The 22,193-nt window shown below is 47.5% G+C and overlaps 1 protein-coding gene across 1 annotated transcript; it reads right to left on the reverse strand.

Moving 5' to 3' along the window:
• Window positions 1–3,743: 3,743 nt before the first annotated feature.
• On the reverse strand, window positions 3,744–21,458 carry MTMR9 (myotubularin related protein 9). The gene is made up of 10 exons (XM_014892581.2): window positions 20,906–21,458; window positions 19,324–19,432; window positions 18,883–19,008; window positions 13,883–14,056; window positions 11,446–11,663; window positions 10,356–10,517; window positions 8,472–8,613; window positions 7,098–7,318; window positions 5,525–5,676; window positions 3,744–5,087 (listed from the first exon to the last, which is right to left on the reverse strand). Exons 1-10 carry the CDS (start codon window positions 21,088–21,090, stop codon window positions 4,924–4,926), a joined length of 1,653 nt encoding a protein of 550 aa, XP_014748067.1. The 5' UTR covers window positions 21,091–21,458; the 3' UTR covers window positions 3,744–4,923.
• Window positions 21,459–22,193: the final 735 nt, after the last annotated feature.

The following is a 22,193-nucleotide window of genomic DNA, read 5'->3' on the forward strand; positions in this document are numbered from 1 at the left end:
CCAAGAGAAAAATCCAACAGATTCAAGAAAAGGTTAAAGAAAGATTTGCACACTTGTTCAGATGGATTCCCCACCCCTGGAAGTGTCCAAGGTCAGGCTGGATAGGCTTAGAGCAGCCTGGGATAGTGGAAGCTGTCCCTGCACATGGCAGGGGGTGGAACTGAACGAGCTTTAAGGTCCTTTCCAATCCAAACCATTCTATGATTCTTTAGTTATTTTATTTCCCCTCCCCCCGCCCAAAAATCAAGTGTAACCCAAATCAGACTGTCTGATCACTGCTGAAACTATTTAAAAACAGACCTACTCTGTTTCAGCTGGGACTTTGGGCACAAATAGTGGCTGAGTGTCAATCTTTCCTCATCAAAACCTTCAGCACCCATCCCTGTGTTGTCTCATGGGCTGCACAGGCTGCAGGGCAGCACAAACACCCCCAGCTTCCATCTACCCCAATCCCAAAAGCCACAAAAACTCATCACCTTCCCCAGCAGCTGCAGAGACCACAGTGATGCCACAGGGAAACAGATGGCCCAGTAGTTCCCAGCCTCCTGACTCACCAGAGATCCAGGAGAGATCCAGGAGTTCCCACAGCTCCCAGACTCCATTTCCCAGGAGCTGTTTGTCCTTTTTGTGTTCCTGCCCCTGGCACCAATGTGCCCCCCCGCCTTAAAACCAACAGGCAACTGTGACCCCAGCCACTGATGGACTTGAGAGTCACAGGATGGGCTGGGTTGAAAGAGACCTGAAAGCTCATCCCATTCCATCCCCTGCCATGGGCAGGGACACCTTCCACTATCCCAGGTTACTCCAAGCCCCATCCAACCTGGCCTTGGACACTTCCAGGGATCCAGGGGCAGCCACAGCTTCTCTGGGCACCCTGTGCCAGGGCCTCCCCACCCTCACAAGGAAGAATCCCTTCCTAATATCCCATCTAAATCTCTCCTGGCTTTGTTTAAAACCGCTGCCCCTTGTCCATTCACCACCCACCTTTGCTTTGCTCCAAACCCTTCTCCCTGTGAGCAGCCCTGCCCTTCTTCCTTTGGAGAGATCAATACCAGGACAAAAGGATCAATACCAGTATAAAACCTTGGCTAATCAAAATGTTTATCCATCACGTGCAGAGCTGCTGTCCAAGGCCCAAAGTCACTGGAGCAGAGCTCTGCAAGCCCCTCACAGCCTCAGGGTCTCACCCTTCTTTCATCCCCCCTTCTACAACCACAGGGCCTGTTCAGCTGTAAAATAAAACACAATTGAGCTGAAAAGCTAAAATTTCAACCAAAAGCTTAATCCGAGTCACACCCACCCACCTCCCTCCTGTGGGAAGCAAAGGACACAGTAATAAAGAAGATTCAGCAGTGTAATTAAAGAATTTTTTAGTCTCCATGGTTTTAATTTAAACAGCACATCTACTATGCTCTCAAGGTATCTACAGCAAAGTTTACAGCCACTTTGTATCTGTTTTGTTCCCCCCAAATGGCTGAACCTTGAGCCATCATCTTCCTTTTCCTCAGATTTGTTACTTTTTTGTTGTTGTTGTTGCAAGAAATTCCACGCCACAGCAGCTGGGATTCTGCACACAGACAGCAAATACCTAACACCAGCACACAACTCCCAGCCCTGGCATTTCAAATTGTACAGGAAAAAAAAAATAAAAAAAATCAAGACTGATGCAGCAGCCAAGTCCAGAGAGCAGTTCCAGATGTTGGGCCAGCAGTGCACCCATCACTTTGCACGGGCAATAGGGAACAGACACAGCTCACATCAATCACACAGTGCTGCTGGGACAAAACACAGGCAGTGCTGGGAGAAACCTCACCCCTCACACAACCACAGCACTGCCCAAGGCTTTAGCAAAGCACACATGAGACACCAAAAATGCTGTACAGTGCAATTTTAAATTAGATCCTATGCAACAGGGACAATAGTGCACGTCAAAACCAGCGCCACATTCAAGAGTTAATCGATACAATCAAAATATTGAAGGTACATATTTCGTATTTCCCTTATGAAAACTGTGCAAGTTAGTTCCTTTTCCCTTCTTTTTTTGGTAAATGGCAGAGTGTCCTCGTGGATTGGCCCCAAAATTTGGAGATGGGGCTTTCAGTGTCCAGCTTGTTACACAGAGTGTGTGCAAAAGAGCAGGAGTGGGGTGGCAGCGAGGGTGTAAGGCAGTGGCACAGGGAGCAGCCAGAGCTGGGCACTGCCCCAGCTCAGGAAGACACAGGGAATCTGCAACTGGGATGTCTCGGGGCAGGGATCCCCCTCTGAGGGAGCAAACCCATCACTGATACCAAATCTGTGATTGAATAGGGCAGGCAAGCAGCAAAGCAAAGAATGATCTGCTGTGAACCTGGAGCGTGGGAGGTTCCTGGGAATGGGAAAGATCAAAGGGAATGTGGGAGCAGCGTGGCAGGACAGCTCTGGGAAGTGTCCCAGGGGAACCTACAGCACCCACATCCACCTCCTGCCAGCCCTCCCAGGCCTGTGACACAGAGGGACAGAGTGCTGCATGGCCCAGGAACTGTGGAATAAACTGCAGGGGCTGTTTAGGACACCAGCACTGCCACAGGAAGGCACAGTCCCAGCACCCACATTCCCAAGCACTCGGGTGTGGATTCAACACAAGTGGAAGCTGAAATTGATGCCAGCTCCGAGGGAATGTGCTGCCTTTTGTTGGCTGTCACAGCTGGTTTCCCAATTTCCTCGGATGCCTGCAGTTTGCAGGAGAGGCTGGAGCAGCCAGGCAATTAGATCCAAAAAAACCCTCTCTGCTTCTCTATTATTTAGCTCAATCTATAATTACTGTGTTAGGGAATTGCATAACCTTTAGGAGTGTTTTATGTGTAGTCTATTACAGGGAAAATAGTGCCTTCTGAATCCTTCCCATCTGGCTGGGGATAATGGATTTCAGATGGAGAAATTCTGAATGGGGTCGGGAAACACCACCCAGGCAGGTGCAGATCCCAAAGACATCATTTCAAAGGGTGAACAATCATTTTAAGGGCCGAGATGAGCAACAAACCCAGAAGAATCTCTGGGTTTGGAGGAGGAACAGCCCAATTCTGCCTCCCCTGTCATCCAGAACAGATCCCCAGCCACCCTGAACAGCATTCCCTGTGTCAGACTGGATTTAGGGAACAAAGCTCCAAACCCAAAAAGAAATCGGCATTGCAAGCAGGGGAATCTCTTCTGCCTTAAGTGAGCAATGCTTTAAAAGGGATCATGTTATTCTTTAAGCCATAGGACTTCAGGGCTAAGTTTAGCTTAGGCAAGAAGGAAATAATTAAGGAAATAAGGACTGAACAAAAGGCATTAAGGTAGCACTTGACCACTATCACATAATTTTATATCATTTCCTTGGTTATAGTATTTTCTTAGACTGCATTTAGTGGGTACATGATTTTTGCAGGTTCCTGCCCAGCTACTTCTACAACTACAGACCCTGCATTTTCACACATATCTATGTGAAGTGGCTTTTAAATAAAGGCAGCTTCATTCCATCAACTTGGAAGCTCAGCAGTTTCCAGAGGGATCCCACCACTGACCTGCTGCAGCTCTGTTCATTCCAGCAGAACCAGGCTAACAGGAAGCTCTTTTCTGGATAATCCCAGCCACATCTGCTGCTGTTAAATCAACTTTTCCCAGTCCTGTGGAGCTACCCACAGAATCAAGCTGAAAAAATGCCTCAGGCAGTATTTCAGACCTACCCTTACCTGTCTTTTCCTTTAAAGGAGAAAAAAAAAAAATCACAAGAGAGAACTCTGATTTTATAAAAAGCAGATTGAAGCCACAGAAACTGAAAGAGCAGCTACAAAATACAAAGTGAAATGGGAAAAAGCTTATCCCTAAAGTCTTTAAGCAGTTTTAGCAGCTACAAATCATCTAAACTCTTAATATTTTTCTGTAGTGTGATGGCCCCTTCATCTGCAGCAGATCTGTGAGGTCACCTGAACTTCCAGCTTTTGCTTCTGAGGTTTCACAAGATGGGCATAAGAGCACAAGAAGGAAAAGCACATCAGGTACCACGAAAGTGTTTTGTTGAGCTGTAAATGAAGTGCTGCTCTTGCACCCTTGCAATGCTGTGAACCTGGCCAAGTGTCCAAAGCCAGCCAGGGGGGCTGGGATTTCCAAGAAGGCAGCTTGGCTCTGGTTTAAAGGACAGCTCTGAGCCCTGCTCTGCAAGTGAACACCCCCACCAACTACTAAACCTTTGTGTTTTCCAGGTAGAATAAAAAAAAGTTTGTTCCTTCTTAGGAGATCCTTGTCCATGAGGGACAATTCCACATGAAGGTCATGGCTTAAACATTAGCAGCAGAATCCCTCCTTCAATTCTGTATTGCACTGAAATGTCTTGCTCTGGTTTGGTATTTAACTTCCTGCTCCCGAGCCAATGCTGAACACAAAAACCCAAGTGTGAGATGTGAAAGCTACTGAGAGTATTGTGTAGACTGGCAGAACCTATAATTCGATTTTAACAATTTCTAGATTTCCTAGGAAATTAAAGAACTAAGCTGCCTTACCTACTCTGGGAGAGAAAAGGTGCTTCCAGACAAAATGCCTTTACCTATCTATATAGAATTCTGTACTTTAATCCTGTGAGTGTTCAACAAAACCAGAAAAAGTCCAAAATAAATTGGAGACATCCTGTCTCTTGGCCCATCCTAGTCATCCACACAGTTGGAGGTAAAGAGTTCCAGCTTCTGCTGACACTGTACCCAATTCTGAGACAGAAAAGCTGCCAAGAGGGGACATTGTGCCCAGCTGTAAACAAAACAAAAACCCCTCCCCAAAAGGCAGGGAGGTTCATGGAGTGAAGGGTTCAGCAGTGGGAGGATCAGCTGTACCCAAGGGCTCAGCAGAACATGCACTTTCCATGTCTCTTCCTCGATGTGAAGGGCAAAGCAAAGGCCTGAGGCAAAGCCCAGCTCAGGGCTCCTCCTGCACCTCCTCATCCGCCTCCATCTCTGCCAGCTGCCGCCTCAGCGCGTTCACCTTGGCCTGCAGCTCCTTGTTGTACTTGATAATGTTGATCCTTTCTATTTCAGCCTCCTCCAGGAATTTGGAAGGCCTGTTCCACCTCAGGAAGACACCTGGAAGCCCAGAGACACCCAGGTCACAAGGGGTTCTTGAAACAAGGAGGGATTCGTGAAGGTTGTTCACATTCCAGCAGCTCACAGTTCACATTTTCTTCCCTTTCCCTCCCCCCTAAATGGCTTCCCCCACTCCTCTCCAAGCTCACCAGCCTATTAAACAAGCTTAATAAAAGAAAAATGAGGGGGGGTTCATTCCTTTTTTTCTTCCACTCCATTTTCAGTCCCCACCCTGCCATGACAGCCTGCTTGTGTCACTGTCATGAATTCTTCAGCACCCATGAGATGGGGAAAGTTTCTGCAGCAGGGAACTCACTGCACATGGATTCTCCAGAATGGTCAGCAATGAAGTCTGACCAAAAAAAAAAAAAAAAAAAAAAAAAAAAAATAAAAATAAAAATAAAAAAATCACAAAAGAGAAAGCAAACATGGCTCACCTTCCCAGAGCTGCAGGCTCTGTGGGGCCACAGAGGGCCAGATGACAAGGCTGTTGGCCTCATAAAGAGGGTTCTGGAACCTGCTCAGCTCTTCAGGCCTGTTCACCCAGGACCAGAGGGACATGGTCTTCTGAGGCAGCTTCAGTTTAGCCCTAAGAAACCCACAGGAAAAGTCAGTTTTATACACTTGGATCTGTAAGGCTCTTGTTAGAACCACACAGACAAGGCCACAAGTTCTTCCATGTGCTACTCCCCCAGATAATTCAAATGAATCCCTTCGCCATCATGACACAGGGTGTAAACCTAAAGCAATTTACTCAGCCTGGCTGATTACAATTAATTTGGAATAAAAGATGGGGAAATAACACTTGTAAGTTGGCTGCCTGCTGCCCAGGTGAAGAATCAGTCACCTCCTCACTGTGGTTTGAGTGCCAGGTTTGGAAAGGGATCAGGCTCCTGTGTGAAGGTAGAGCTGGAAGGATGGAAATGGAATTCTCAAGCACATAAAAGCAGTTTTATTGCTGGAACGGGCACGTCTGACAGGTCCCTCTGGTGGCAGGAAGGAACTGAGCACACGGAGCAAGCAGGGCTGTTTTCCTGGGGCAATCCCACCTCCAGCAGTTACAGGGATCCCTATGCCTCAGATTCCAGCACGTCTCATTCTGCCTGCCCTGGCAAATTGAACTGCCAGCCAGGCAGGAGATTCACAACCCCTGTGAATGCTTCAGACAGCACAAGCTTAACATCAGACTCAAGCCCTGTCTGTGCTCCCAGGCTGACGTGCTCAGATGTGACAGGCAGGTTATTACACATAACATGCAATACTCCTCCAAATTTCAGCTTATTGGTTACAAGTCTAACTTGGTTTTGCAGATGACTGCTTCAGCAGCCCTGCAGAAGGCAGCAGAGTCTCTCCTAAGCCCAGATTACTTTGAGGACAGAGAGGTTTACAGAGAGGAAGCTTTAAATTGCCTTTCTTCTCTGGGGTATCACTTCTGGTTTTCCCTTCTTGTCCAGTGGCCTTCAGTCCAGCTGGAGACGTTCAGCCATGGCCTTACTGGAGACAGGAGTCCTGAGGGCAGAATTGCCAAGCTCCAAACAGGAACCCAAGCCTCCCTGGCAGCTGTGGGCAGCTCCAGTGTTTCACCCTGTTTCTACTCCTGGGGGGGATCTCATGAACAACAGGCTACAGAGAAAGGTTCCTCCCTCACAGGTGAGGGACAGAATTGTCACCTGTAGCCTTTGCCTGCCTCAACCTCCTCCTCCAGGCCTGCATGGACAAGTCTGCTTCCCACAGCTGTGACTCACATCAACTCCAGCTGGTTACTCTTCTATGGAAGAGTTTCTGTGTGAGAAACTAAATAAACTGGTGATGGGTGGAGATCTTTGGCCAGGTTGGATGAGGTTTGGAGAAACCTGGGACAGCAGAAGGTGTCCCTGCCCACAGCAGGGGGTTGGAACAAGATGATTTTTAAGGTTCCTTCTAACCTAAACTAATCCATGATTCTGGGACCTTCTTTTAGTCAAATTCAACCCAACATTTAAAGGATTCAAGTCAAGCATCCTTACCAACCTTTCGTTTTCATTGTTTCCCAGGAAAGTGCCGAACTGGGAAGCGTAGGCGTGCTCAAAGAGCAGGATGAGGAACTGCTCGTTGAACTCGAAGGAGCAGGGGAACTGCCGGTGGATTTGCCACACACACTCCAAAAAGAGCAGGAACACCGGGGCCTCCCACTTCTGTTTGCTGTTGGAATAGGCTGACTGGGCACAGCGCTGCTGGAAAGGGTGGCCAGCCTGGAGGGAATCAGGGACAGCATCACACACCAAGGAATGGGATGGGAGGATGGGGAAAAAACATTTCAGCGAGTTCTGCCTATGCAGCTGCTCAGGCAGCCAGGACCAAGCTGTTAGAAACCATTGTTCCTGTGCTGGCACTGCTGGGGCACCTCAAATCTGGGGTTCAGTTTTAGGCCCTCCTTACAAGAAAGACATTGAGGGGCTGGAGTGTGTCCAAGGAAGGGAACAGAGCTGGGGAAGGGGCTGGAGCACCAGGAGAGGCTGAGGGAGCTCGGAAAGGGGCTCAGCCTGGAGAAAAGGAGGCTCAGGGGGGACCTTGTGGCTCTGCACAACTCCCTGACAGGAGGGGACAACCAGGGGGGTCGGGCTCTGCTCCCAGGGAACAGGGACAGGATGACAGGGAACAGCCTCAAGCTGCACCAGAGGAGGTTTAGATTGGATATTAGGGAAAATTTCCTCATGAAAAGGGTTGTTCAGCCCTGGCACAGCTACCCAGGGCAATGGTGGAGTCCTCATCCCTGGAAGGATTAAAAAGCCACATGGATGTGGCACTTGGGGACACAGATGAGTGGTGGCCTTGGCAGTGCTGGGGGACAGCTGGACTTGACAATCTTAAACATATTTTCCAACCTGTTCTGTGAGTCTATGTCTGAATTCCCTGCCTTTCTCAGGCTGTGTTTGATCAGAGAATGTGAGCAGGAACAAGCTGGTGTGGGTGCACTGGAGGACCAGATTGCCAAGGTACAAAGAGCACAACTCAGATTTTGTGGTTTGGTCTGAACAAGTTTTCTCTAATGAGATGGAAGATGTGAAACCTGGTCCAGTGGAAGGTGTCTCTGCCCATGGCAGGAGGTTGGAATGAGAGGAACTTTAAGGTGCCTTCCAATCCAAACCATTCTTGATAAGAGATGTTCACCCAGACCACACAAAACAGGCAGTTCCCCAAAATCAAAAAACCTGCCATGAGAGGCAGAGGCCCCAGGAGTGCCAGAGGGACAAATGACTCAGGTAATGATGCTGCTCTTTAGGACAAAGGACACTCACACTTAGCAGGGATGCAACAAGGCCCAACCTGTTTGCTGCCTCAGGCTCTTTCCCAACCCCAGTGTCTCTGGAACTGGTTGTTGTTCTGTCCAGGGCTAATTCTCACCTGCAGCCACTCCCTCACGACAAGAGCCTCGAAGCCACGGATGGTCCTGCACCTTGGATCCAGGATGATCTGTGCCAGGGAAGTGACCTGGAGTGTGGAGTCAGTCCCTTCACTGCCATGGACTAACACTGAAGCACTTTCCCTGGGAAAAGAAAAGGTGGGAAGGGATAATAAGAGTATGAATGAGCAGAACCCATCCCAGTGGATGCCATTACATGCCATGGACACCAGTGCTGACAGTGTTGAGGTTTTGCTGGCTCTTTATCACCATTGCAGCCCCTCCCACATGGATCCCACAGGATCTCACCTGGATACTCATCCGCAGTGACCTGAGCTCTGCATCACTAAAGGCTCAGTATCTTGCTGAGCAGTCTGCAACTCCAGATCTTTTCTCACACTGACAGAAGGCACACAATGAGATCTCCTTCGTGGTTCTCACTCTTTGGGATTAGCATCCCTTTGAGTTACAGCTTGGAAGTTCAACTCATCCCATTCCACCCCTGCCAAGGGCAGGGACACCTTCTGTTATCCCAGGTTGCTCCAAGTCCCATCCAGCCTGGCCCTGGACACTTCCAGGGATCATGGGGCAGTCACAGCTTCTCTGGGAAACCTCTGTCAGGGCCTCACCACTGTTATAATACAGAGTTTCTCCCTAATATTTAATTAAAACCTTCCTTCCCTACCTAATCTTCACTTTTCTCTATGCTAATTTTCTAACATTATTTTCCTCTTTTATCTTTCAGGCCTTTAAGATGCTGAAAGATCTGTCCCAGCCATTCCATCCACATGGAAAATACAACAGAACTCTCCTTGTCAGCCCAGCTCTGACCTCCAGGCTCCGAGTGAGGCAGGTCGGGCACCTGCAATTGACCTGCCATGGCTCCGGGTAAACACAAAAAGCAAAGCTGAGGTTAAAAATTATGAAATCAGCCACTGTCCCAACAAGCCAGAAGGGTTTCATCACTGATCTTTCCCATTACATGCTTGCAGGAAAGAATTTCAGATAAAACTATTGATCCAGAGCAATCCTTTCCTGGCACAGCCAGTAATGAAACCAGCACTGTCAGAGCTTTTAAAAAGCACAGAGCTCCCATTTTAATGCAGCAGTGCTGTTTCACCATTGAGCCTGCATTTCAGCTGCAGAACACATCCCCCAGCTCCTATGAAAAGCCAGGTTTTCCCTAAATTTTGGGATGGGCTTTTCCCACCCAGAGCCACAGATAAAACCAATTTAGATTCCTGCATCTGGCCTTACAAACCCTGGCACTTGACAGCAAGCACTGGCTCTGCAGCCTGAGGTATGAACACGAGTCTGCTGAGTCAGCTGCATTTGTGAAAGAAATGTCAGGTTAAAAGAGGTCACAAGCACTTAGAAAGGATGAGCAGGATTGCCTGGATAGAGCTGTGAGGATAAAAATATAAGAGGGGAAAAGTATTGGACCAATTCCTGGGGAAAACAAGGAGATGACATTGTTTTAACCTCAAGAAGTGAGGTGTGGTATTGGAAATTTGCAGCTGAAAAGAAAGAAAGACTTCTTAAAAAAAGAAAAAGACATCACTGTGTCCCCTTTTCCAGGCCATCAAACAGCATTTCAGATGGACCCATTTTAACCCAAACCTTCAATAAAACTCCCTAAATTAGCTTGGCTGCAACAGACACAGGAACATACTTTAAACAGATGATCCAAAACCTTTTCTTAGCCGAGATTTCCTCCCTCCTCCTGATTTATTGGAGGAGCATTCCTTCACCATGAGGAAACAGAATCTTCCATGGGTACAAGTGAGCCAGATCACGGTGGGCAGTTATTGATACTGCCAGAGGTATTTAATGAGCAATCAGTAACCAGTGAATGAGCAACCCAAGACTTTCTGCAGGAGATTTACCTGTCAATGCACTGAGCAGCCAGACAAGCTGCAGTCAGCAGCTCCTTGATGTGAGTGAGCCAATTGGAAGCTTCCAGTTTACTGAGCCAGCGGTCCATGTTGTGTGACTGGTCATTGCAAGCCTCCACCAGCTTGATGAAGCTCTCCTGCAGGATATTAAACCTTTGGGAAAAGGAAAACATTGTTGAAAGCCCAAGCAGTAACACAGGAACAAGGACATGGATTATTTAGTGTTTGTATGTTGTGTTTATTCATTATTCTCTCTCTCTCTGATGCTGTAAATAATCAGCAACAAATGCAAGTTCACATAAAATCTTTAGAAGCAAAATCAAACACTTCAAGTATCTGCCAGAAAATTCCTTATTTAACTGCTCAAGCGCTGGCCTACAGCTCCAGTAACATTACTACATGTTTGTGTAGAAATGTTCCCCAAAATTAAGGCTTTAAGAGAAGGTGAGCAAGGCCAGGATAAAAATCTGTTTAATTTAGTAACTTGTCTCCAAATGACTAAACAATATTAGATGTCCAGAGAAAAGCACTGGATCACAGAATCATGGGATGGTTTGGGTTGGAAAGAAACTTAAAGCTTATTTCATTCCAACTCTCTGCCATGGGCAAGGACACCTTCCACTATTCCAGGCTGCTCCAAGCCCCATCCAGCCTGGCCTTGGGACACTTCCAGGGATGGGGCAGGCACAGCTTCTCTGGACAAATCCTCTGGATAGGAGCACTGTGACAGCCACAGAACAAACCCTCCCCTACAGAAGTTTTCTGGCAATGTACCTGCTCCTTCCTGAGCAAAGGGGGACACAGGAAGACTGGAGTGTGGCTGAAGACGGTCAGGAAAAGAAACAGCACAGGGAGATGCCTGATGGCTGAAACCTGCAGCAGGTTGCTTAGAACAAGGAACCAAACCAAAAATCCCCTTATCATCCACACATCCTGGTTTTGCCACAGAACCAAAGTGACCCTATTGCCAGGAACCAGGATACACAACTCTTCTCACACGAGCAAACACGTCACGGAGGTATTTGCTCTGCCAGTGTGACCTGACACAGCCGAGCTCAGGGGAGAGCCTCCTTTCACCCACCTCTCGATATATTTGTGAATCCTCCTCCACTGCGGGTAGTGAACTTCTTGTTCAAAGCCCCCTCCCTTGGCCCTGGCCTGCTGGGCAACAGCCAAAGGCCGAGTGTCGATGACGAAGCCGCGGCGGCCGGAGCGGAGCGTGGCGTTGATCAGCTTCTCGTCCTCCTTGCAGCGCCGCCCGTTGGTGCCTGTCAGGGGCTGGCTGCTCCTCAGCATGGCCTGGGGAGACATAAAACCATGGAGGAGGTACTGGGAGTGCAGGGAATTCTGACTGAAAGGCACCAAGCACTTGAGCTCCAAGCCTTGCCCTGAATCCTTCAGTTGTTTCGAGTTTGATGCCTCTCAAGGATTGAATGCTATTTAAAACTGAACTGGAAATTCTTGAACCCAGCAATCATTTGGCTGGACAAGTTTTAAATGTCAGGTATAATCTTAGAGGCTGTATTCCTTCAGTTATGCCTCAAGTACCATCTTTGTGAGCTCCTGAGCTCGCTGCTGATGGCTCCTTTACAAACCCTGGCAGTGTCATAAATCCTGAAAGTGTTCAAGGCCAGGCTGGATGGGGCCCTGAGCAGCCTGACCTGCTGAGAGACATCTCTGCCCATGGCAGGGGGTTGGAACTAGATGGCCCCTAAGGATCCTTCGACCAAAACCATCCTGTGATTCTGTGAAACCAACTTTTTCAGGATTGTAATTTTCAAGATCTATTCCCAACTCTGTTCTTAAAACACTCATATTGCTTACGTGTTAAAGGTGACATTTCTACCCCATGGATGGACTAATAAACCTCAAGTCCATAGGCTGATGAGCTGAGGTTTCTCTTTAGCAAATGCCTTTCAATTCAGAAGCAGCTCAGCAGATCAAGTCATAACGAAAATGTGAGGGCAGCCAGTCAGCAACCCCGGGTACAGCTGAGAACTCAGAGCCAGGAGGGCAATGAGAGTGACAGCATTACTGTCACAACTGCAACACTGAGCCAAACACTGCTGTACTCCTCACATAGAATATAAACAATTTGGAGAGAGAGATAACTGAGCAAAAATCTTCCTTCAATAGTTTTCAGCTGAGCTGAGAAAAAGCAAAAAGCACAACTGATGTGGAGTAGGTGGTTGGCTGCTTTTAAAGCAAAGGAAAATCCCAAGGTACTTCTGAGTCAGACTAGACAGCTTTAAACTGAAGGCTTACAAATCTTGGTCACAGGAGGTGAGAAGGCATTAGAGCATTTGAGGAGACAGTATCAAGTTTAAAAGCTGCAGGTTGGACATCCCAGCATCCTCAGAACTGGTTACATCAGCAGGAGACACAATTACCCAACATTTTCATACAGTGCATTTCTTAATTACAATGTATCAGTCACTTCATTAGATTCTGGCTCGTCAAAGTCTGTGCAAGAGGAAGACTCTGCACTCCTGAATCCAGTTACCTGCCAGGCTCAGAGAACAGATTGTTCTGCTCCTCCTTGCACAGTCACACAGCAGAAGCAGCCTTGGCTGTGCTGTCACCAGGGCTGTGACGAGGGCCCACTGCTCACAGACAGGACAATGTGGCTCCTGCCATCCTTTCCATGAAAACTCTTGGCAGGCACAGGCAGCCAGGGTGCCAGCAGTGGCTTTACAAGTCTCATCTTGTTCTTACTGCTGTAAGTGAGCTCCTGCCATGCACATTGCCAACCAAGCTGATTAATGGCTATTTCTAGGATGGAGATTACTCATTCCATCACCCAGAACCAGCTTCATTAAGGAAGCTGGAAAATAAACCAGGAGCTCTGTTAATTCCAGAGCATGAAACCAACAGATTCCCACACTTCCTTCATGCTGGAACCCTGAAGCCTGGGAGTTTTAAACTTTCTGTGCTTTCTGAAAGTGACCATCAAAAGAACACTGCTTTTGACTTGAGGCTTTGGAGAAAGCTTTCAAATTTGAGTGACAGAATTAGAATCACTAGTGTGCAGTTAAAATAGAAGTGTGTAATTTCACATAGTAAAGGGTTTTAAATTTGAGGTTTTAGAATATAGTAATAGGTATGGGACAAAATAGAAGTTCTTGGGATTGTCTCTTTCTTCTTTCTGTTCCTTCTTCATGATTTCAGGTAGCAGTTTTTGAATTAAATAGTACTGCAGTGTGGGTCACAAGTGTTTGGTCATTGAATCAAAAGTATAAATAATATAAATATTAGTTTTTAATTGAATAGTTTACCTTTAAAATACCTTGTAACTAACCAAATTCACCTCCATTCTCTTCCTTTTAGCTTAATAGCTAGAAGTACTAAAAAACTCTCTGTACTTCAGATGAGATTCAATAAACAACCGAGTCCAAACAAACAAAAAAAAAAAAAAATCAGTCTCTTAAGCATTCAATCCTAACTCTAAATAAAAACAAACAAACAAAAACAAGCTAACCACTTTCCAGACCTTCAGGCACCCCTCAAGCCCAGCTCACCATCCCATTTTTCTTGTGGTAGTAGCTCAGCACGGGGAAGCGGCCGCCCTGGCGGAACAGGGCGACTTTGCGGAGCGCCTCATCATCGATGGATTTGGGGACAATGACAACCGGAGGGTAGGAGGGACACACTGAGAACTCCTTGTTCACGCAGCTCAGACGCCATTCATTGGTCTGAAAAACATCAGAACACAGCTTTGGGTCAGAAAAGACATTCTATGGGAGAGGTAACGGGGAAGAAAGGCTTCAATAGCCAAGATAAAGCACAGACACAGAGCTGTATTTGTGATCTGTTCCATCTGCACCACAAATTGGCCTTTAAGTAGCCATTTACAGGGCTGTTGACCCATTAATTTTCCCAGCACATCCCTTGGTGCTCCCTGCAGTCATCTCATTCCCCAGAGTGCAGATAAAGCTCAGAACCAATGGAAGAATGATTAGCTGCCTCTGGGTCTTGAGCAACAGTCCCCACTCTGGTTTATCCACATCCTCAAACAGCACAAAATAAGCCCAGTGGGCAGAAACAGGTGATTGTGGCTTTAAATTATTTCACAGGCAGAGCAGACAGCAAGGGGAGACCCCACAGAGAAATGTATTCCCACAACAAGAGGGGAAAAAAGGAAAAAAGTTCATTTAGATACAGAGAATATGGGCTCAACTCTCCATCTGTGCTGAAAGAAGAGTTCACAAGACAAAGGTTGCCAAGAAAGGCAAGAATTTCCACCCATTCCAGATGTTGAAGCTGCTTTGAGGTTAAAATTTCAATTTACATGTCTCCAGTTTGGTTCTTTTCCATGGGCTCAGCTACAGCTCTTCCTCCTAAAGCACCAAGGGCTCACCATGAGCTGCTGTGATGTAATTTCTCCAACTCCCAACAGCCAAAGCCCTGGGAAAGGAGAGCTGAATGTGGCACCTCACAGGCACTTGGCATGAGAATTCCAGCTACCTGACACCCAGGGTCACCCACAGGCCTTGGCTCCAGATCAGGGAAAAAGGTTAATGGGGAGCTTCTGCAGCAGGGAGAGACCTCAGAGATCCATCAATCCTCTGCTCATCTGAGTTCAAGGAAAGTTTGAGGCAGACAAAAAGGCAGAGGGACAAAGCAGGCAGGTCAAAGTGAGAGAAGAGCACAACAGCTAAATTAGGCTGTGACAAAGTACACAAAATTCATATCAAGTCAGGTCTGCTGACTTAATACGAATTAACTGCACATGTCTGATCAGAATTCCTTTCTTCCAGATCCTTACTACCTCTTGCCACACACCTCCTGATTGCTACCTGCTTCTATAAATCCACCTGACTGGCTCACTGGTCCAGTGGAAAAGTGGGATCAATTCAGGAATATCTTCTGGCAATGAAGCCTTTCCATCACCTGAACAAGCTGATCTGACTCACAACACTATTTCAGCAGCAGCAGCTCCAAGGCATGGACTGTGTGGCTTAGGAGACAGGAAAATTGTCCTTTTTGGTGGACAGATAAAAAAGATGCTGGGAAAAAATAATTATCAGCATCAAGAGCAGCAATTGGTGCCTGTTTGCAGCAGCCCAGCTGGACAGTTTTGCACCATCCCTGCTATAACCTTATTTAATTATTCATTACCCTCAAAGCAGCTGCTCTGAACAGCTCCATTTGATAAAACGCAGAGCTCCTCCCAGATGCAAAGTCAAATTGCCTCTGGCCATCATGTTAAGAGCAGAGATGAAAACTTCTGGGGCACAAAAGGGATGTGGCTGGTCACAGCTCCAGCTTTTAATGCACCAGCAATGGGATTTTTAACAGGGTTTTTGGGGTGTCTGTGTTGGTTTATGTAGGAGGGTGTGCAGTTTGATTACCATGAAAAAAATATGCATGGATCTGGAATATCAAACATAAAAACCTCACTGTGACACAGGAAGTGGAGAAGGCAAAACCAGAACTCTGGGGAACGTGTGGGAGAATGGCTGTCACTGGCACCACCAGTATGGAAAGGAATGGGGCAGCAGCACCTGATTTATGCCCTGCTCTGATAATTTAACCCTGCCCACAACCTGCTCTCCTCCCCATTTACAGCACAGACACACCATCCCCATCCCTGGTGTAATTTCCATGGCAAGGAGGAGGAGCCTGGCAGCACTTGGCACCATTTGTCTTCCCTCCAGCAGCTCCTGCTGCAGAGATCCCATTAACCTCTGCACTGCCAGCTCCAGACTGTACAAATCAACTCCTTTAGCTTTGGCCTGGCTGGAATTTGGAAGCAAAAAAGGGCCATCAGTAACTGGAAGAATGAGGCACAGCAAAAGAAGAAGGATTGCAGGGCAAGGGATGAAGGGAGACCTCACTTTCAATCAGGTAATTGTGCTGTGTAAAACTCAGGGAGTGCAACGTGAACCCTTAATTCTTTCAGCAATACATCTGAGCTTTTAGGAATCAAAAGAAGTTAAAGATAAAAGCAGGATGAGGGCTGAGCAGAAAGGAGAGAGAACTCCAGAGAAAGAAAACAGTGATTTTAAAACCTAGTGCAGGATGAACTCTTGGATTTTCACTTTTCTTGTCCTATTACTTGTTTACAGAGACATTGATTCCCAAATGTCCAAGCTATCATTCCTCCTAAAGCCTAAAATTGCCAGAAGAGGTCGTTTTTCTACAAAACATTGGGAAATGTCAAGCTCTACCAATAGGCCTTAAAAAAAAAGTCAAGAACCCAGCATGGATGTTGGGAGATCCTGCAAAGCAGCAAAGGCAGAGGCCATTCCCAAGGAACAAGCCCTGCTGGGATCAGATTGTGCACAGACAAGGAGCAGAACAGATGTAAAGATTGATTATTGTCTGAAAAGAGCAAAATATGGTTCACAATTACCATTTAACCTGAGCCCAAACCCAAAAGTTCTGATTTTTAAAAGGAGCTGTGACATGAAGATAAAGCACAACTGAGTTGTTCAGAACGCTGAGATCTTTCCTGCTAAAAAGGGAAAGAAAAGAGAGAAAAGGGAGGGGGAAAAGGAAGAAAAGAGAGAAAAAGGGAAAGAAAAAAAAGAGAAAAAGGGGAAAAGAATAAAAAGAAAAGGGGGGGAAGTAAAAAAAAAAAAAGAAAAAGGGGAAAGAAAAAAGAAGAAAGAGGGGAAGAAAAAAGGGAAGGGGTAAAGAAAAGAACAAAGGAAGGAAAGAAAAAGGAAGAAAAAGGGGAAGAAAGGAGAATGAAGCAAGTGATCTTCTTGGCAATAAAATGTTAGTTACACTGTCAGTGTACAAACTTCATTTTAGGAAACTGAATTTCCAGAGTTAGTTGCAGCATCCAACAATTCTGGAATTTGGCAGAAGAGAAACCTTTTGGCTCTCCTCTGACTGCTCAGAGAAAATATGAACCCTGCACATACTCTGAATTCCATTTATCCCCTCACTGTGCAGTGAAGAATACAAATTACATATTATATTATCTAAATATTTAATATATTAGCTTGCTTTTAAAAAAAGTATTAACTTCTACACTGCACTTTGCCATTAGAGAGTGTTGAAAACAATTCTCCTGTAGCAGATAAATGTGGAATTAATAAATTGCTGGAGCTGTAGGGTGGGTGAAATAGTTTTTAACTTGTTATCCGACTGGAGAAGGTACAGATCCAGATGGATGATTTAGCAGAGGCAGGAACTTTTGGAATTCTACTCACTTGACTTCTGTGAGAAAGATTTAAATCAGCCATTTCCTCGTTCCAGCCTGTCACACAAGGCAGTGGCACTACAGAACAAGAATTATTTGGTCAACAAGACATTTATCTGTTGTTCAGGAGATGTAAATCACTGGAAGGTGGCTTTTGACACCATTTTATTCAAAATGTGAAGTTTAGGGTTAAAAGTCAAGAATTAATCAACAGCTGTCAGACATGGAGATTGTAAAGGAATGAATGATTGCCCTGGAAACGTGGTACTAAAAAGTAATGAGGTTTTTAAATGTAATTCTTACACAGAGAATGTGCTCAGAAAGGCAAGAGATTGACAAATGAAGTTTTAAATCCCTAAAAAAATAAGGAAAAAGAGCACATCAATAGATCCATGTGCTGGATATGATAACTGTTGGTCTGTCTTTGGATGGCAGAGGAAGATAAGACACATGAGAGTGCTTTAATCATGAGACAAAAATAGCAAGGCCTTTGAACTCCTTCAGTTTTCTGGTGATTTCATCAACTGAATTTGGTCAAGCTGATCACATTATTCAGCAGTTACTCATAGCCAGGAAGTGATCCAGGCTGCAGAGAAAAGCAAAAAAAATTAAACGTTCTTGGATGCTGCACTAATGGATGTGAGCTCAGAAACCTGAGCTGCTGGAGCAAGAACACAGACTGGATGTGGAAGAAAGACCTGGAACACAGAGATGCAAATCCAAGGAATTATTAAAAGAGGTTCCTACACCCAAGATAGTTCCCACTCTACCAAATTCAGCACCCTAAAAGGAAATTTGAGTAAGAGACACAAGAGGCAATGCCACAAGAACAATTCCTACCCAAAACAAAATCAATGTGCCCAGCAGCACCTGGAAAAAGAGAACTGGAAGTTTCCTGCTTTTTGAACCTTCTGAATATTTCCCCAGCATGAATTACAGAAAAAAAGTGTTTCAAACTGGGCACCTTCATTGTCATCCTATTAAAGAGCAATTTTTTTAAAACCAATGTAATTTCAATGAAGGTTTGACAAAGATTCATCTCATTCTACCCCAGATCAAAATTAAGAACAACAAAGCCAGGACAAAGGATTTCAATCTGTTCTTCCCACTAGAGAACCATCCCCAAAGGCCAAAAACATTTCCTACCATTGTGATTTCCTGAAAACGGCCTCAAACCTCCATTTGTACAAGGTGAAGCAGCAAACAAATGTCTGACTTAAAGAGGGAATATTTCAACAACACTCACCTCTCACCCAGGCACCAAATGGATTTTTTACCATCTGGGATTTGCAGTCCAGCCACTGCTGGGTGAAACAATTCACAGAATATCCAAGTGCCTGGACAAACCCCTCAAATGCCACTCACCACTGAGCTGAGGAGCTCAAACTCTTGTTCCAGCAGAAAGGAGGACCATCCATCCTCCAGGACCTCAAACATGGGCCGGTAGAAGAAGGGATACATGAGGGTGACTGAATCCAGGGTGGAAAGTGCCTGTGTGGACAAGAGAAATCATGGAATCACAGGTGAGGGTTGGAAGGAACCTTAAAGCTCATCCCATTCCACCCCTGCCATGGGCAGGGACACCTTCCACTATCCCAGGTCACTTCAAACCCCATCCAGCCTGGCTTTGAACACTTCCAGTCATGAGGAGTCCAAAACCTCACCCCACAGCCCCATGTGAGATATTCCAGATTTTACTTAGCCTTTCAAAACATGAAAATCTAACTGGAAAAAAAACCAACAAAACTCTTAAGGCTGAGGTGAGCTCAAGACCTGCAGGTTTTCTGGCTGATGGTAACTCCTCACCTCAATGGAGCTGGCAATGTTCAGACACTCCTCCATCCCTGGGATGTCCAGCTGGATAATCCTCAGGTCTTTGCATTTTATGACAATGGTGCCCAAGGAGCCCACGAACCTACAGCAAGGCAGGAAATAAGAGTCTCATAAAAACAGGATCCTCTAAGGCAGGAGAAGTGTCACAGCTCTTCCTACGAGGCAAATCCCCATTAGTGGCAATTTGTCTGCAGGGCCACCTTTCAAGAAAATAAAGAAACAAACACAACTCGTTATTTGCTATTTGCAAGTCTGGGTTTATTTTCCTTTATTCCATCCTTATGCTGTGGCAGGAAGTGGAGATATTACATGACAAATATTATGTGAGCACAGGGTGCCCAGAGAAGCTGTGGCTGCCTTATCCCTGAAAGTGTCCAAGGCCAGGTTGAAGACTGAGCATGGAAAGAAATTCTGAGGTTTCCACCTCTCTGCTCCTTTTTTCTCTCCAAAACACACAGGGAAGTCAGGAACAAACTTAATCAGCAACAAATTTAATCAGCACCCAGCAATTCCCCCATCCCAAGCTCTGTGCTTTTTTTAATCACTGCTGGCCGATTTCTCCTGTAATGCTGGCAGAAAGGAACTCTGTTGTACCAGATTTCCTTAAAAGGCTTTAAAAACTGGGGAAGGATTTTGTAATTAATATAAAAATGAAGTATTATCATCAAGCTGGAAAAAGGACCAAGGTGAGGGAGCAGAGGACAATGACCAAGTGAGGTAGGGCAGACACTCAATGAGGGGCAATGGTGCAGGTAAAGAAGAATGAGGGGGAAAAGAGAGATGTCTGAACTCTCTGTAGCTAAAAGGAGATGGAAAAGAAAAAATGTGGAGTTCTGCAGCTACAGCTCAGCTGTGCCACAAAAAGCACGTTGCTAAAGGGTTATTGATTCCATAAGCAGCTGCAGAAGGGATGATGCTGTTGAGCAGCAGGAGATGATTTGGGGCTGAGCAAGTCCAGAGCCCAATTCTGCCACCAGTTTTGCAAAGTAAATCCCTTCAGCAGTGCTCTGATGTGTCCCTCTGTGCACAGTGAGGGAAGCTGCATTGTTTATAAAGTGCTTCAAGGGTGGATGAATCCACTGAGCAATGAGCAGAGAGCAAAAGGGGTTAAACACAAAAATTCTGACTCTCTACAGAACCAAAAACCCAACCTTTGAGATGCAACATCAAACATGAATATCCAAACAGAATGGGAACTCTGCCCTGGGCCCTGAAAGAATCATTAAAGTTGGAAAAGGATCATTGAGTCCAACCTGTGACTGATCCCCACCTTGTCACCAGCCCAGAGCACTGAGTGCCACATCCAGACCTTCCTTGGACACCTCCAGGGATGGGCACTCCAAACCTCCCCGAGTATTCCAAGGGTTTAATTACCCTTCCTGTGGAGAAATTCCTCGTCATACCCAATCTGAACCTCCCCTGGCACAGCTCACACAATGTCTATGCCCAGAGCATCCTTCCTGCTCCCCACAGCCGGATTTGGGATAGCTGCGGTGCCAGCCGGCCTTTCCAACCACAAGGCATTAGGGATGGGCAGGGAAAAAGGCAGCATCACCTTTTCTCGATGGAGTCGATGTTGGAGTGGAGCAGCCACAGCTCCTCGGCGTTGTCCTGCCGCCGTGACGAGAAGATGAGGTGGTGGCCGGTCAGGCACAGCGTCCCCTCCACGGCCAGGTGGAACGGGCAGTGCAGCACCACGTTATCCGCTCGGGGCGTCTTGATCAGCTCGGCGAACTCCATGCTGGAGGGGAACACGGGGGAAACCCGCTGGGAAAATTCACCAGGAAAACCGGGGGGAGCCTGGGGAGCAGGGCCGGGCTGGGAAAGCCGGGGAGGGTCTGTGCGGTCCCACCCGGGCAGGCGGGGGCAGAACTCGCGGCGGCGGCGGCTCCCTGGGGACCGAGAGCGATGCAGGGAGCGGGAGAGACCCGCACAGGGCCCTCCCTTCTCCCTCAGGGCCGGCCCGGGGGTGTCGGGAGGATGTTACAGATGGGAGCGGGGGGGGAGGCGAGGGAAGACCCTCGGTGCTGACTCGGGGAGGGTCAGGGCGCCGGGGGAACCCCAGGACCCCCGGGCCCCCCAGGATTCCCGGGATTCTCGGAATTCCCAGGAGCCGCCGGCGGAGCGGGATGGGCCGGAAGCGCCGCCCGGGAACCTCCCGGGTCACGTGACGCGTACCTGGACCAATCCGCGCTCGGTGTCCTCACGGCGACAGCGGCGCGGGTAAAGAGTCCGGCGCGCGGCACGGCCCCGCCACAAACGTTCCGCGGCACTTAATGGTAATGGGCGGGGTTCCGGGCGGGGCCCGGAAGGGGGCGTGGTCTGAGGGGGAGCCAATGGGAACGGGGAAGGGCGAGGGGCGGGGCCGGGGACCGGCTTGGGGCGGGGCTTGGGGGGCGGGGCTGGGGGGGCGAGGCTTGGGGCGGGGCTTGGGGCAAACGGGCCGGAAAAGAGCGGGAATGGGCACGGAGCGGCAATGGGAACTGAGCGGGGATGGGCGCGGGCAGAGAATGAGCAGGGAGCGGGAGTGGAAACGGGCAGGGAATGGGCAGGGAGCGGGGATGAGCACGGAGCGGGATGAGCAGGGAATGGGCACGGGCAGGGAATGGACACGGAGCGGGAATGAGCACGGAGCGGGAATGGGAACGGACAGGGAATGGCAACTGAGAGGGAATGCAGCGGGAATGGGAACGGGCGGGATTGGGAATCGAGAGGGAATGGAGCGGAAGACGGGTAGGAAGGGATTGAAAATGGAGCGGAAAGCGAGAGGATAGGGGGAATGGAACGGGGAGGGAATGCGCAGGAATTGGGAATGGAGTGGGAAGGGAACGGGCAGGGATTGG

The sequence above is a fragment of the Sturnus vulgaris genome, chromosome 3 (assembly GCF_052056855.1).
Source record: "Sturnus vulgaris isolate bStuVul1 chromosome 3, bStuVul1.hap1, whole genome shotgun sequence".
NCBI classification, from domain to species: domain Eukaryota; kingdom Metazoa; phylum Chordata; class Aves; order Passeriformes; family Sturnidae; genus Sturnus; species Sturnus vulgaris.